Consider the following 15,497-nt stretch of genomic DNA (forward strand, 5'->3'; position numbering starts at 1 on the left):
ATCTTTATTCATTTGATAAAGGGTCTTTGTTTGCTTTTCAAACAGGAGTTGGTAAAGTACTCAGGAAGATAAACAGGTCTATAGTGTCCAAGAAGAATAAAGATGCTGTGACACTTGCAAATGCAGTCTTTGCAAAAAGTGGTTTGAAAATGGAAGTGCCTTTTGTTTCACGGAACAATGATGTGTTTCAGTGTGGTGTCAAGAGTGTGGACTTCATGGAACCAAATGCTGCCTGTGACACCATCAACCAGTGGGTTAAAAATGCAACTAAGGGTACGTGATACAAAAACATTATCTTAAACACCATTTTCTTCCATTTAGCTGGAATTTAGAGTGTTAAAGTAGACTTATGTTTTTCACCTTATAAGGCGTTTTATATGTTGACTGTGTTTGTGTTATTCCTCACCTGCGGTTGTTCCAGTTCTGCTTCTTGACCTACCTGTTTGTTTTTCGTCCCCTTGCTTGGGCTCCCGCCTGATCATCCTGGATGTTTAGTCCCCTGCCACCTGGTTCTTCCTTTTGCCTATTACCTCCCCAGCCCTGGCTCCCGGATCATATGCCCACCTCTGCTCTTGTTGGTGTCCACTAGGGGTGTGCATTCCACTCTATCCGAGCTGGAAAAATAGGCAAAAAATACCATAGCAGTTTTTGGTGTTTTCTGGGAAAACAGGATAAACTATGCTTATTCTCCCTTTAAGTGCTGGGATGAAGCTGCAGCTTCATGAATGAATTTTAAGGAACTTCAACACTTTAAAATGCCTTCTGCTCAATTATAGCCTGTGGCAGTAGTGGCCAAACTGTGGCTCTCCAATATTGGCAGGGGGTCATGGTAACTGTAGTCCATGGACACTCGGAGAGACAGTTTGGCCACCCTGGCCTATGGGAACCATTGTAGCCTATAATGGGTAAGCTATTGGGGGTGGGTGGCTGTGATTTTCTAAAAGGTAGAGTTTCAGTGTCGCTTTTGGTATCTCTGCTCAAAACACACTCCCTCCCCGCAAAGTTTCAAAAAGACTGGACCAGGGAGTTTATTGGTTAACCTCCATGTGTTTTGATATCTAATGACCATACTATTTTAGAATATCCAAGATCATCTTGCAAAATTGTGGAATTAACAAAAGTTTTACTTTAAGACCCGGGAGCCTCTTGATTACATTCTCGCTGTAAGGACACAGTAACTTCATAAAATGATTCCAGATAAGGGTGTGTTAATGGAGAGAAGAAAGGGGGTTAATGTACAATTGTACATTATTAGTGTATGAGTTAATCTCTGGATTAAATTTTACATCTCATAACTGAAACGATGTCCCCATTTCTCTTAATCTCCACAAAAACTCCATTCCTTTTAACAGTTGCTTCAGCATAAAGCTCCTGTTTCCCAATAGCATTTAAAAGCACTCACTTTTTAATGAACCTCTCATGGTTCTTGACATCTTCCATGGTTGCATGTGACAGGGGGGTGGGGGATCCAGGTTTCCCTTTCAGTTACTACGTGTTCTTTTGAATTGGTCGCTGTGAGATACGTTTAGAATATGGAAACAAATAGAATATGGAGTTCTCTGAAACAGGAATTGTATATTAACACAATATTTATTTATTTACACGTTGGTTTCAAAAAACAGGTTTGAGATCAACTGGATTTCTTTGGAATCAGGGATCACCAGCAAGTTGGCATTTGCTGAGCATACCATTATTTGGGAAACAGTTTGGGAGAGGCAGTTCCTCATATACACATGACCTAGACTACATACGGCCATGAAACAGCACAGATCTCCAGATAGACAAAGGAGAAACCTGCTGGAGGCACATTAATTCAAACCAGCCAGGACTTCAGAGTAGTTTGAAGTTGCTATAATACTTGTTGACATAGGGTGGCTTTTACTGACTAGTCATTAGGTTGGATCCTAACACACACACACACACACACACACACACACACACACACACACACGGATTCCCCCCACACCATCCTGCCATTTTGTCTGGAAGCTTTGGTAAAATAACGTTCTCATTAACGTTTCAGTTTGTTTCATATTTGGGTTAATGTGATTTGGTATCCAAGTATGTTTCATTTCTTTTTGTTCCCTTTCCTCTTCATGCTTAATTTTTGTGTGTGATGCATAGGGTTATTTTGCTTTTTCCTCTGTTTCATATAGGCATGATCAATGGTCTCTTATCGCCAGATGCTATCGATAGTGCTTTAACCAGGCTGGTGTTGGTGAATGCGATATACTTTAAAGGACTGTGGAAATCCCGTTTTCAACCAGAAAATACAAAAAAGCGAGCCTTTAATGGAGCTGATGGAAAGACTTACCAAGTACCTATGTTGGCTCAGCTCTCTGTATTCCGATGTGGTATGCTCAAAACTTTCTTGACTTACAGAAGTATTAAATGTTTGTTCTTGTTTGCCTGGAATTCTCTTCAAAGATTGAGAGGGAAATTAAGTTGTGCAATTGACAAAACAGAGAATTACCTTTTGCATTATTGCTCACTTGGTGAATAATGCATAAACAATGGTTAAATGTAGGGTAAGAAGAGAGAAGGTTCCAACAGTCTTAACAGCTAACAGACCTTTAGGCTATAACTTGGGGGGATGCTCTGCAGAAATGCTGAGCTTTCTTCCTTCCTCTGTATATTCTGTTATGGATTGCAGCCTTAAAGCAGAAGGCCTTGTACCTGTGTGCTGCTGTTTCCCAGTGCCTTGAAACTGCAAACTAAGGAAACCAGGGAAACATATACAAATACACCCAGAAGCTTGCTCATTGTACTCCCAACTCATTGTAGCTAAAGCCAATTAAGTATGGTTCAAACCTGCAGATTTATTGTGTGACCATTCTCCTTTTGTATACTTGAGATGATTTGTTATTTCTAGAATCACATCAAAGTGTAGTTTGCCAGTACTGGTTATGGGGTTGTCATGAGTCAGCTATAGCTTGATAGTACTTGGTACATTAACACCAGCCCCACCACCACATCTATTCTGATAAGCTAGGACTTGTACTTGCTCTGCAAACCAGGCTCCTAAACAGCAACTAAGCTGGCGTTTGGAATCCTGGTTTGCAGGGCAACTGCAAACTGTAGCTTGCCAATTTGGATGCTGGACTACAAGCTACGGAGTGCCACAAACCCTCAAATAATGAGATGATCTTGCTGTGTGCGATGAATTGAGGGATCTCTAGTGAACACTTGGCTCATTCTCAGGGCAAACCATAGTTTGCTGCTGTTACATCCAAGCTTTGAGCCTATAGTACTTCTCTTGTATATGAGAGCATGTGGTGGATCTGCTTCAGGCTTGGAGGCTTTAGACACTTCAAGAAAAATAGTGTTCATCTGAGCATTAGTTCTGGTTTAATCCCACTTCCCCATTGATTTGAGTTGAGTTTCCAATAATGTATTTTTATTACTGCAATCATTAAAGAAGCTTGGTCAAAAATGCATTTCTTTAGAGCAAGGCAGTCTATGCCATGAGAATGCATCTGGAAGAGGTTCACTTGAACATCTTTGACCAGAAAAAACTTGAAGTAGCAGCTTAAAAAAAAAAAACATAAGACTATCACTGGCTATAGATGAGAGCTACAACACATGGATTTGACAATTCTAGAATAGTATGTGGAAATAGTTTTGCTGCCTGACTGTGGTTTAAAACAACTGAATGCTTTTGTTTTCAGTTCAATCACCATTGAAGACAGCCATTTAAGTTCTGTCCCAATAAGGAAGTTTAGGAACTTACCGCTTGCCTACTTTCAGATAACTGAGATACTAAGGCATCAGTTGCTATCACAGGATGACATAAAGCTGAGTGTTTTCTTTGTATCTTTATCCCCTTCAACTCCTTTCCTTTTTCTCTAGGTACAACAAGTACACCAAATGACTTGTGGTACAATATCATTGAATTGCCATACCATGGGGAAAGCATCAGCATGCTAATTGCCCTGCCCACAGAAAGCACAACGCCTTTGTCTGCTCTTATTCCTCATATTAGCACAAAAACTATACAGAGCTGGATGTCAACCATGGTTCAGAAGAGAGTGCAGGTTATTTTACCAAAGTATGTACTGCTTCTCCATTTCATTTTTAAATTACTCTCCAGGGAACCTTCAGTGACGAGCAGCTTTCACTCTTGGCTCTTCTGCATTGCTTCTTTATAGGTTTACAGCAGAAGTAGAAACAGATTTGAAAGAACCTCTCCGAGAGCTTGGCATTCGAGATATGTTTGAACAGTCAAAAGCAAACTTTGCAAAAATAACGAGTGAGTTATTCTCTGGTCCTGTAGTCATCCTTTTAAGGGTTTTTTTGTGTTAAATTTGTTGAAATAATTAATTGGTTACTTTGAAATTGTGGCCTTTGTTAGTAAAGCATGTAGCTTACTGACTTAAGCACAGTGCTGCACTGCCTTGCAGTTTATGGTGAAGGACTGCATTTTGCATCATTACAGCACACATGCTTAGGAGTAGACAGCTGCTGAACTACAGACTTAGCCAGAAACAATCTTTGTTTAACATGGAGGTGGGTAGGGGAGAGCACTTTCAAAGCTATGCTGAGTACATAATTAGATGTGTTTGATGTTGAGTCTAGCTCAAACTATAGTGTAAAACTGCTTCACTAGTGATGTTACAACTTTAAATCCAAACTAAATGCAGTGTTTTGCAAACATAGCAGCCAGGTTTCAGATGTTTGTCCTCCTCCTTAACTAATATTATGAAGAAGAAATGTAGTGGTATAAGGATTGTGAAATAGTTAACCCTAGCCCCCTGCTAGGACTACTTATTCTAGTTTGAGTAGTTCCTGGAGATTCAGTGATGGTGCCTAGGGAGGATGGAGTGTGGGGTGGGGAAGGAACCTGGGATGTGATCCCGTAGAATCTCCCAAAAGCTGCCATTTACTTGAGGACTAATCCTCATAGTCTGGAGATAGTTGTAATTCTGAGTACTCTTAGCCCCACCTAAATGTTGGCAACTATATCCACAGCACTCTAAATACATCTTTGTTGTGATGAAAAAGTGTTAGTTGAACGGTGCAGTGGGTGCAGTGCTTGACAGAATCTGGGTAGTGGACCTAGAGACCTCACTATCGAAAGTGTTACAGTGGTAGCAGCACCAAATTTGGAAGAGATGCATTTACCTTTCCACTACTGTTCTGCTGGATGCTATTGTTGAATCATTATTACTCAGTTTAATCAATGCAAAAATTGCTCTCCAGTTACATAGTAAACACCTTCTGCATATGGGAAAATTGAGTGTCTTACTAAGAATAAAGGCACATGTTGTAAAGCCATGCTGCATAAATATGTATTTGCTGAATGTATGTACAGTTAGAAGAAATTGGTTTCTCCAAAGAGTGTTGTAGGTGTGTGCCACACATGTTGGGTAAATGTACTGTTGTCTATTTTTTAAACTTTTATTAGGCACAGAAAATCTTCATGTATCTCACATCTTACAAAAAGCAAAAATTGAAGTTAGTGAAGATGGAACCAAAGCTTCTGCAGCAACAAGTAAGTAGCTGATTTGGTTATGCTAGCAGGAAACAATTACAATAATTACAATGTTTCTTACTTGTAAATGATTTTTATGAATTCAAAAGCACAGTTTAAATGGCATGAGCAATTAAATGGCATGAACTGTCAAGGCCGCCTGCATGGCATTAGAACCTGAAAAATAATCTTCCATGAGACCAGAGTCACTCGAGAGCTTGTGGTACATGGATACAAAACTGAAATGTAACAATAACTACTGGGACTGACCATATAGCCATTTGTGAAACTAATAGTCTAAGGCTAATCAGTTTTGCTGATGGGGGATTATTTTATATTGCAGTCCCCATAAACATAAATGTTATAAAATAGAGGGGTCTAGATTTAAACCCCAGAATGACTAATAATTGTATTTCTCTTTCTTCCAGCTGCAATTTTAATAGCCAGATCATCACCTCCTTGGTTTGTTGTAGATAGACCATTTCTGTTCTTCATACTACACAACCCTACAGGTAAGCTGTTCTTTTTTTTTTTTTTTTGTCCTGCTCAGCTTCATGTTGACTTCATTCTTAGTCTGGCAAACTGCAAATAGGAGACAGAAGAAGCCTGGAGCTAAAACAATAAAGACAAATACTTTGGATCTCCTTAACAAATGAGGTCCTGAAACTCCTCTAATCTACATCATTCATAGGAGGTTTCGTCCCTGAAATAGAGAGTAATCAGCAGCTGTGCAGGATTTTAACACTTTAAGGGTTGTTGCCAGGAACTGACAGGCCCTCTGTTCTGCCAGCATATTTGCTAGCTCATCTACATATATGGTGCGTGCAGAAGGCAAAAGTGCCAAAACTGGAGGGAGAAGACTCCTGGCAGTCATCCCCAGACATAGGCCGCTTAGGACATCAAAGGTGCATTATGCAGTACTGAAGAAGAGCACTGGCCAGCCATCAAAACACACATATCCTCTGTTTGCTCCACTTCTCTGCTCTATTTTTCTTCTAATTAATATTCTAGCCTCCACATTTCCTAGCTGCTTAGGGAAAACACTTCTTTTTCTCCCAACCCAAGAAAACAACTCACATGGAAAGTGAGTGGTTACACGTTTTCAATAAATGCATTGGCAAAACGTCAGGCCAGGCTATACCTCCCCAATCCTCTCCCCTTTTCTGTTTATGTTTCAATCAAAGATGAGCTGAAAATAAAATCATCTTCAAAGAATCATCTTTAGTATGTTAAAATATCCTATGATACAAAATGCCCCACAAGGTGCAGTGGGACAAAAGCAAATTCTGATTAGAAAAAAAGGCAGATAGTAGGGCCAGAACGTGCATCTCCCACTCTACTAAGCAGTCTTCTAATCCTGCAGCCACAGAAGGAAGTCCCATGATAAGGATTTTCATAGTCTTCTAGTAACCAAGCCCATGACCATGTTCCACTTTTACCAAATCACACATAGAACTGCTCCCAGTCCTTGAATGGAGTTCACAGATTCCCTCCCCCCCCCCAGGTTTCTGGTGTGCCAGAGCACAATTTTGATTAGGACCATGGCATGTGGTGAATGGTTTAAGCCTTCCTTCCCACACCAAAGAAAATAGTGCAAGGTGGAGACTTAATCCCCACACCCCATATGGTGGTCCTGCTCAGAATCACGTCCCCGCACACCTGGAAATAGATTTTTAGGAGGACATTGAGAACTCTTTGGAACTCGGAGCATCTTGTTATGTATGCCTCTTATTTTGATGATGATTCTCCAGTGACAAGGTGATGGTCAACCAATGGACTGGCCCAGCCATTTGGGGATGCTGCTTTCCCATCCTCCAGCCTTCCTAATGTGTATGCCATATGAAGGTAAATAACAAGTGCATGGAGAGATTTCTGGCTCCTTATATGTAAGCCATGCTAAAAGCAATAGAGTAGAAGCCATCACCAATCTTATTGAATGGCGTCAATTGAGGAGTGAAGGCAGTAGAGGCTTTACAAAGGAATGGAGTCTCCAGACATCCTGTTCCTGTAGTGCCCCCATGCATGGAAAAAGTTGTATAGTAGGAAGAGCAAGGGCTTCATGTAACTTATACAACTTTCATGTTAATTGACAAAGTTGGGGCAGGGAGCACTGGATGGACATAAGATTGGCCTGGACCCATTAACTAGGCTAGGCTGTTGTGATGTGCTCTGTGAGCAGCGGTCCTGGTTGGTATTTGGATGGGAGACCTCCAAGGAATACCAGGGCTGTGATACAGAAGCAGCCAATGGCAAACCACCTTTGAATGTCTCTCTGCCTTGAAAACCCTTTGGAGTTGCCATAAGTCAGCTGTGACTTGATGGCACTTTCCACCCACCAAAGCCTATGAGGATTCCTTTGGGTGGGGTGGGGGATCATATCCATAGCATCTATCAGTTTTGACTTGTCATTCTTCATACTTAAGGAAGGTAGAATCGGTTTGTGTATGACTTACACGAGGTTAGTTCATTTCGCTCTTTACAATTGTCCTGAGTCAACAGCTTTGAGCTGGGAGATGGTGACCGGACAAGGAAACTTAGCAAGCTTCATCTGTATGCGTCGGGGAGGGGTTTCACCCAAAGCACGACTCACTACTAAGCAACAATGTCTCCATTTTGAGATGTTTGCATAAATTAGTGATGTTTTAGCTAAGAACTTGGAATAGCTGTTGCCAGATGTACAGCCCTTTGTTTGGATCCATGCATAGGCCAGCATCTAAGAATGGCTTGTTTTACCTGACTTTTTGCAGATTTAGTAGCTGGGAGCTGCTGTAGCAAGTATAGAATACACTGCTTAGTCTCTTCCTTGCTGTTCTTAGGGGTTTGGTTTATGTTGTGCTTTGTTTTTGTTACCTTCGGGGGAAGACTGGAAACCTGCCCAAATTGTGCAGGGTTCGTAGTAGGAGTATTTAGCAGCATTCCATTAATGCTTGGGAGTCTAATGCATTCACATTTAACCATTTGTAAATCACAGTGTCGGACTTAAGTGTTTAAATTTAGCTAGATCGTACCTCTGATGTCGAATAACAAAGTGCAAGAGTTGTCCTTATTGCCCCCCTGAAATGACTGGATTCTCTCTGAGGCTTCTAGTTGAAATGCCTTTACGAAGGAAAGAAACAACAGTGGTTTATAGAATAATCAGCCATAGGACCTGATGTAGAGTTGCGGATAGAGTATCAGCCCAAGATTGGGGAGACTTGGGTTCAAATCACCATTCTGCCATGGAAGCTTGCTGGTGGTGACCTTGGGTCCATCGTACTGCCAGTCTCTAACCTACCTCATAGGGTTGTTGTGAGGATAAAACTGATGAGAGAACAATGGAAACCCAATTAAGGGAAAAGGTGAGATATGAAAGCTATTTATCTAAAGCTCCAGTTTGTTGTATGGCTCCTGACATACATAAGGAATTCTTGCTTAATTGACTATCGGTGTCAAGTTGAATATAAATGTCCATGTTACCAAATATCCGTATAAGTGCTCAATGAAATATTGAAGGATGTGAGAAGATTGCATTTCAATAAGCAGAAACTACCATTTGTATTCTCGCTTACAGCGATGCCTCCAGATCAAAATAGCCCCAATGAACTCTTAACTCAGTCACTGGGAGTCAAAGTGATTTGATTAATCATTTTAAATCCTTCAGTGATCTAGCTGACACTAATTTTTTAAGGCTCGCATACCCTTTATAAGCAAGACATAATCAAAATCTTCAATAATGCTTTCTTGTTTTTCAGGTGCAGTTTTGTTTATGGGACAAATCAACAAACCTTGAATGTGGGAAGAAATTTTCTGTTGAAGCAAATAAAGATTGAGGCTCTTCTGTTAAATATTTTTGTACACTATCATTTGGCTAAGAACTAGTTTTTGAGTGTGATTGGTCAACTAAGCTTTGAAGAAGAAATCTGAAATAGCTGATTTCTTGTGTGTGCAGGGGGTGGGAACAACTTTTTCAAAGCAGTTTAAAGATTCTTAAAACTACTGATTGGTTCCTTGTGCTAACAACTTTTGAAATTCTGTTTTGGTCTATGTATTTTGTGATTTGAGAAGTCTTTAACCAAGTTGGAACTAAAGGGACATTTTTTATTTTATTTTTTACTTTTGGTTTGAACCTTGCCCTACTAATACTACTGCTGTCCATGAAATGGTTGGTGGGGCATCTTTGTTAGAAATAAAATTTAAAAGCTTTAGCAATTTTTATTTTGTGTTGTTGCATGTATTGCTGAGACTTGTTTTAACTAATGTCCCGGCTAATGCCTTTGCATTGTTGTAATGTAAACTTGTCATTGCTAGTATACACTTTCTATGGATTTAAATTTTATATTTTTTTGTACAAAGGAAAAGAAATAAAAGCAGTATGAACTATTGGAAATGGCATTGCATCAGTGTGATGTTGGAACGTATTCTTTCATTGTCCTCAAGGGAAGTGAAAGCTGCCAAATGGAAGATCACTCGGGCTTGATGGAACTTTAGTACTTCTCATGTTGTAAATAGTTTCCTTGCCAGGAATGATTTTGTTGCCTTACATCTCTGTGGAAGAGTTGGAAATGCCACATGTTTCTCTGGGTGTGCAGGTAACTTGAAATAGATGTATCAGATGCCAGAAACCCTTGCAAGTTATTGTTTAGCATCTCTTTAAAGAATCTCTAAATTCATCAACACTGTTTTAGGACTAGTGTGACATCCTACTTGCATGAGAGAGAAACTTTGGCTGTGCCTTCTCTCGCTCCAATATTTTCAGATTAATTCTTGCAGTCCCAGATCTTGAAAGGAGTCCATATCTGCTGATAGTTCTTGTTTGCCACATGAATGAGACGGGACAATTCTTTATATAATTCTAGGTCCGCATGTTCATAAATGCTGGCTCACCATAAAATCAAGTTGGTTCTGGCTGTTCACGCATAGAATAACATTAAATATGTTAGTATATGTGTGTATTTTTGGAATGGGCTTGAAAAATACAAGCTGAGCTCACCTTCTGTGTAGTTTTCTCCAGTCTTGATTAAGCTCGATTAATTTGACAAGCTAAAGCCTAAATATTGGCTCTGATTTCATTATCCTTTTGTATTTGATTGGGATTCATTTAAATTTTCATGTTTAAGAAATAATGCTGCTGTGTTACAAAAATGATAGAATTGGAAGCAGCAACCAGGGCTTATATACAAAATGGCCGCTGTGACTTCTGCCTATCTGCCTGAAGCCCTGATAATGTCATACTCACTAGCCCCACTTCACTTGATATTTCAGAATGAGTGATGAAGATGCTTTGCAACTTGTTTTTAATATTAGGGCATATTCAAGTTTTATCCTCTTCCATTCTTGGGACTTCAGTTTTCAGCATGTTAAAAATCAAAGTGCGTATATAGCAGTTGCCTTAAACCTCAGCTATCAAAAAGCAGCCCAAGTGCCTCTGGAAAGTGGCTGTGCTCCAGAGATCTCTACAGGAGACATGGAGGAGGGAAGACCCATGCATATATGTGTGAGTTGAGACACTTGTTAGCAATGACTCCCCATACCCTTTAAGCAGATTCTGCTTCACGTCCAAATGAAGACGGAGATTTTGTACAATGGTCTCTCTAGCTCAGGGGTAGTCAAACTGCGGCCCTCCAGATGTCCATGGACTACAATTCCCAGGAGCGAATGCTGGCAGGGGCTCCTGGGAATTGTAGTCCATGGACATCTGGAGGGCCGCAGTTTGACTACCCCTGCTCTAGCTATACCACTGCAATGATCCTGTTATTCCATGACAGGCTACATAGTAAGGACTGCTGAGGGATAGATGTGTCCCCTTGTATCAGGTCTATTTATTTATTGTGTGATGCATGTAATATAGTCAGGAGATCCTAAGATTGTCTGGCTGCTAGGCAGGAGATATTTGGAGGTGGTTTGCCATTCCCACATCACAACTTGGTATTCTTCGGAGGTCACTTTTGGAAGAACTAGCCAGGGCTGACCCTGCTTAGTTGCCAAGATCTGACTGGATTCGGCTTGCCTGGGCTATCCAGGTTGGGTGCATGACCTGGCAGTATGGAATACTCTGTAACAGATGTCATATATACATTCATAATGGGAGCCATGCAGGCTGACATTTGATCCCTGTCTTACGTTCTTTTAAACTGGCATGATTTTAATGCAGTCCTCATATACCTCTTCAGCGAGTTAAAACCTGATGTCAGAAGCTTTCTGAGGATGGCAGTTGAAAATTGGTTAGAGTGCCCTCTTACGGACAAATCACATATCACAGAATTTTTTTGTCATTAGATAACTGAAGAGTGTTTCCAGGATGATTTCTTTTTTAAAACCTGAGTTTTGCTGCCTTAGGAACGGAAAAATAAAAATATAAAGCAAGAAAAAAAGAGGCTTTCTTGAACCAAACCACAAAACATCAGTGTTTACTATAAGCAGAACAATAAAGCTATGAACATACAACCAGAAGGAATAGGATAATAAAACATGCATTGAAAGATTAAGTTACTGGTGGTAACTTATCTGGGGCACAGTGTCACCTTTGTTAGCTTAGCAAATTGAAAAACGTTCCAGGACAATAAGAGTGGGATTTTGGAAGGCAACAGCTGAGACCTGGAAATGGTAGATTGTAGCTTGCTTTTTATTAGTCACCTTGAGGTTCAGAGGCAGGGCAGTACAGAAATGTCATACATGCTAAGCTCACTGGAATGATCTTCCATTGAAAGGACAAACAGAACAACTTGATAGTGTGGTGACCCAGAAAGAGAAGGGCTTGAGAATTTGGCTAAGGAATGTTGCTGTTTCAGAGCCGCTCCCACAATGTCACCATGTTAGGATGGTGAGAAAGATTGTCCTGCTTTGGGTATTCAGGGTTTATTTTCCAGGTTTGAAAAGAGAGACAGGAATCCCAGCAAGGTTGAAATGCCTGCACACGAATACCTCCAGGATTGAATTGTTAAGAATAAAGGAGCAGCTGCTACACTTTTACTCTTCATAACAAGCACAGTTGTGTTTTTGTTCCACCTTTAAGCCATAACAAAATGGTTTCTGTGAGTAAAAAGCAGCGGGGGGAAGGAAAGGACCCTTTCCAGGCCTGTTTTGGCCTTGTAAGGTCCAGGCCTGGCCGCAGCCACAAAGTGACTTGTGTGACTCAGCCAGGCCTGGTGGCTTGATAGTGTTCAATAGCAGCCACCCTATGAAAGCGAGTGTGGCAGAGAGGTTCAGAGGAGGCTCTAGTAGGAGTAGGTTCAAAGCACTCTTCTGCTGTGGAAGTTCCCTGGGTTACCTTGAGCCAGTTACATCTTGAAGATAAAATGGAGAAGAGAATGTTATAAGCTCCTTTGGAACCTCATTGTGAAGAAAAGTATGGTATAGAGGAAGATGGGGGAGAGAGAAAAGGGTGGTTGGTGAGAAGGAAGCTGGAAAAGGGAGAGGATACAAGGGCTGCCAAGAGGAAATAGTTTGGGCATTGGATGCAAAGAGAAGTGAAGCAAGTCCTTGCAAGTTCCCTATTGTACAACTGGGCCCAACCTAGCAGCTGGCACCATATAACTGGGTCACAGTTTCCCCAGGTGGAGTCTTCTGGGAAGGGGAAGAAGATTGAGAAACAGATGGGAGAAATGTAGGTTCACTGGTGAAGGGTGGAAGGTAGGAAAAAGAGAAGCTATGGGCTTTTCAGGGAGTCAAAAGAAGAAATAATGGGAGAAGGAAACTGAGATGACTTCTAGCAAGTCCTGGATCTGTTCCCCCCTCCTCTGGTGGCAACACACGTTTTACAAATTAGCGGTCCCCAACCTTTCTCAGGTCAGGGACCGCCTACGGAGTGAGGGAAGAGCTGACGGCCCGGGTGCTGCGAAAACGCGCACACGCAATTGCCGTGCATGTGTGTTTTTGCCACCAGGTGGCGCTAACGCGCATGCGCAGCAACTGCGTTCATGCGCGTTTGCGTCACCGCCATGCCGGCGGCTGTGCCTGCCTCTTCCCTTCCTTCTTGCTGCCGGCGGGGGAAGGCAGGCGTGGCTGGCGGCGGCCCGGTACCGGGCCTTTGCGGCCTGCCACCGGGCCACGGACCGGGGGTTGATGACCCCTGTTACAAATCACATTCCCTTCCTCTCTCCACTCGAGGTAGGTGGGGTTGAGAGTGGAGGCGATATGGGGAATCAAACCCAGTTCTCCAGATTAGTCTACAGATATTAACCACTACACCACCCTGGCTTTCAAGGTGTGTGGGTAGGAAGATGAAAACAGGAAAAGGAGAATCTATGGGCACTTTCAGAGGAAGTAACGGGAGGAGAAAACATGATGCCCCCTGCAAGTCCTTGCAGGGACCCGCCTTTGTATAATTCCTCTGAAGGCATGATTATATGCCACATAACCTTCTCATTCTTAAAGATATTTTCCTCTATGCGAAAACAAAGGCAGCCACCATTCTGATAATGTCTCTGCTATTGGCAAGATCTTCCACCTGTCCTTGTGTGCCTTCTTGGTGATCTTCAGGAGGCTCTACAAGGCCTGTCAGCTTTCCAGGGCTTTTGATGGTGTTTGAATTGCATGTATCTTTTAAGGGGAGAGATTTGGTATTTGCTATTTCTGGTTTTAAAAGAAAATGTTTTCAACTATTATAAGCCTCTATGAACCACAAAGAAAGTTGAGATATAAATGTTTAAATAAGTAAATAAAAAAAGATACAGCTGTCCTTCTACACAGGTTCCTCAACCCTGGGAAACAGTGTTCCACTATCCTTATGTCAAAAGATCTCTGGGTCCGGCCAGAATTTTCAATTATAATGTAGGTTCTAGAATTCTTAGGCTTTATGCAGAGAAAGCTTTTTGGCATGACTTCCCCCAACATTTCAAAACAGTGGACATTTTTACCTGAACTGGGTTCAAACTGTTCAGTCCAGAATAGACAACCCAGAAGTACACTTTCATTTTCTTGATTTTCTGTGGCCATTTTTTCATTGTGCAGTAAAATAGTTTTGCCATAATTATAATGCACACACTGCAACCATTTCCCAAACCAATTAATCATTCTTTTTGTAATTGCAAAGGGAAAACAATCTACTATGTAACTAGCAGAAACCTTGTTCAAAAATTGTTCTCCAGCAATTGTTTGATGAAACTTAGCACCATTAAGTTTAGGGTTACTCTTCATTAGTAAATTCAATGGAAGAGTTCTTTGCCTTAAGTTGGACTATCAGTACAAGATATTTATTAACAGCCACAGTTTGTGATCCAGTTTATTCCTAGAAAGATTCTCTCCCAGTTTAACTCATCAGTTGTGTAAAATGCTGTCTTTCCATTCATGATAGCATCACAAAGGCCATTGTTTCCTAGAACCACACAGGCCATTGTTTCCTAGAACCACACTGCACTTGTCAAGTACTGAGCCAGGGTTAGAGAGCCTCAGTTCAAATCCAAGCTTAATCATGCAACTCACTGAGTAACCGTGGGCCACAGCCTTACCTGCAGGGACTGACAGTGAAAGTTCCTGATTGGCTACTGCCTTAGAGGGTTGCTAGCAGAGTCAAGACCCAGTAGGGCTACGTCCCTGGGTTATCCTTGTATGTTTTCTTCCTTAGATCACAGTACAGCCAGTGATTCTGCTTCCTGATAGATTAAAGATCAGTGCAAGACAGCTAATTTTATTGCTGTTGGTTATTTGTGAATGTACTTTGAATGATGATGTATTATTTTTGGTTCTGATACAAATGCAAACAATTACAAAGGAGTGCTTGCTCACGCCTTGAATAAATCTTTGTTGGTCTTAAAGGTGCCACTGGTCTCTGATTTTGTTTTGTTGTGCTGCTTCAGACCAACACAGCTACCCACTTGAATTACTAAAGAGGTCTTTTAATAGCTGCTTTACAATCATTTTTGCCAAGCACCAAGAGGAATAATCTATTTTATCTGTGGGGCACGACAAATCTGAATCTGAGGAACCTCTGATCTACAGACGGCTTCATTTCTTTCATGCCTTGGCATGTTGGTTGGGTAGGAGCTGGGAGACCCAGGTTCGAATTTCCACTCTGCCAGGGGAGCTTGGTGGATGACTTTCATTGGGCTGG

At 41.4% G+C, this 15,497-nt stretch overlaps 1 protein-coding gene and 1 long non-coding RNA gene across 4 annotated transcripts in view; one reads left to right on the forward strand and one right to left on the reverse strand.

Moving 5' to 3' along the window:
* SERPINE2 (serpin family E member 2) overlaps nucleotides 1-9,836 on the forward strand; it is a 32,352-nt gene extending 22,516 nt beyond the window's left edge. For both annotated transcript variants that reach the window (XM_077348894.1, XM_077348895.1), the window contains exons 3-9: nucleotides 46-273; nucleotides 2,157-2,354; nucleotides 3,850-4,048; nucleotides 4,149-4,249; nucleotides 5,405-5,491; nucleotides 5,899-5,982; nucleotides 9,202-9,836. In XM_077348894.1, coding sequence (XP_077205009.1) covers nucleotides 46-273; nucleotides 2,157-2,354; nucleotides 3,850-4,048; nucleotides 4,149-4,249; nucleotides 5,405-5,491; nucleotides 5,899-5,982; nucleotides 9,202-9,239 — 935 coding nt within the window. In that variant the 3' untranslated portion in view covers nucleotides 9,240-9,836. The remainder of the gene's footprint in view (nucleotides 1-45; nucleotides 274-2,156; nucleotides 2,355-3,849; nucleotides 4,049-4,148; nucleotides 4,250-5,404; nucleotides 5,492-5,898; nucleotides 5,983-9,201) is intronic.
* Nucleotides 5,978-15,052, reverse strand: LOC143843193 (uncharacterized). 2 transcript variants are annotated; one of them, XR_013233489.1, is made up of 3 exons: nucleotides 14,896-15,052; nucleotides 8,479-8,566; nucleotides 5,978-6,052 (listed from the first exon to the last, which is right to left on the reverse strand). It is a non-coding gene; the product is annotated as an uncharacterized LOC143843193 (long non-coding RNA). The 2 variants fall into 2 exon arrangements; XR_013233488.1 differs by having other exon boundaries at nucleotides 5,978-6,082.
* Between the last annotated feature and the right edge of the window lie 445 nt (nucleotides 15,053-15,497).

This window comes from Paroedura picta, chromosome 8, assembly GCF_049243985.1.
Source record: "Paroedura picta isolate Pp20150507F chromosome 8, Ppicta_v3.0, whole genome shotgun sequence".
In the NCBI taxonomy this organism is placed as follows: Eukaryota; Metazoa; Chordata; class Lepidosauria; order Squamata; family Gekkonidae; genus Paroedura; species Paroedura picta.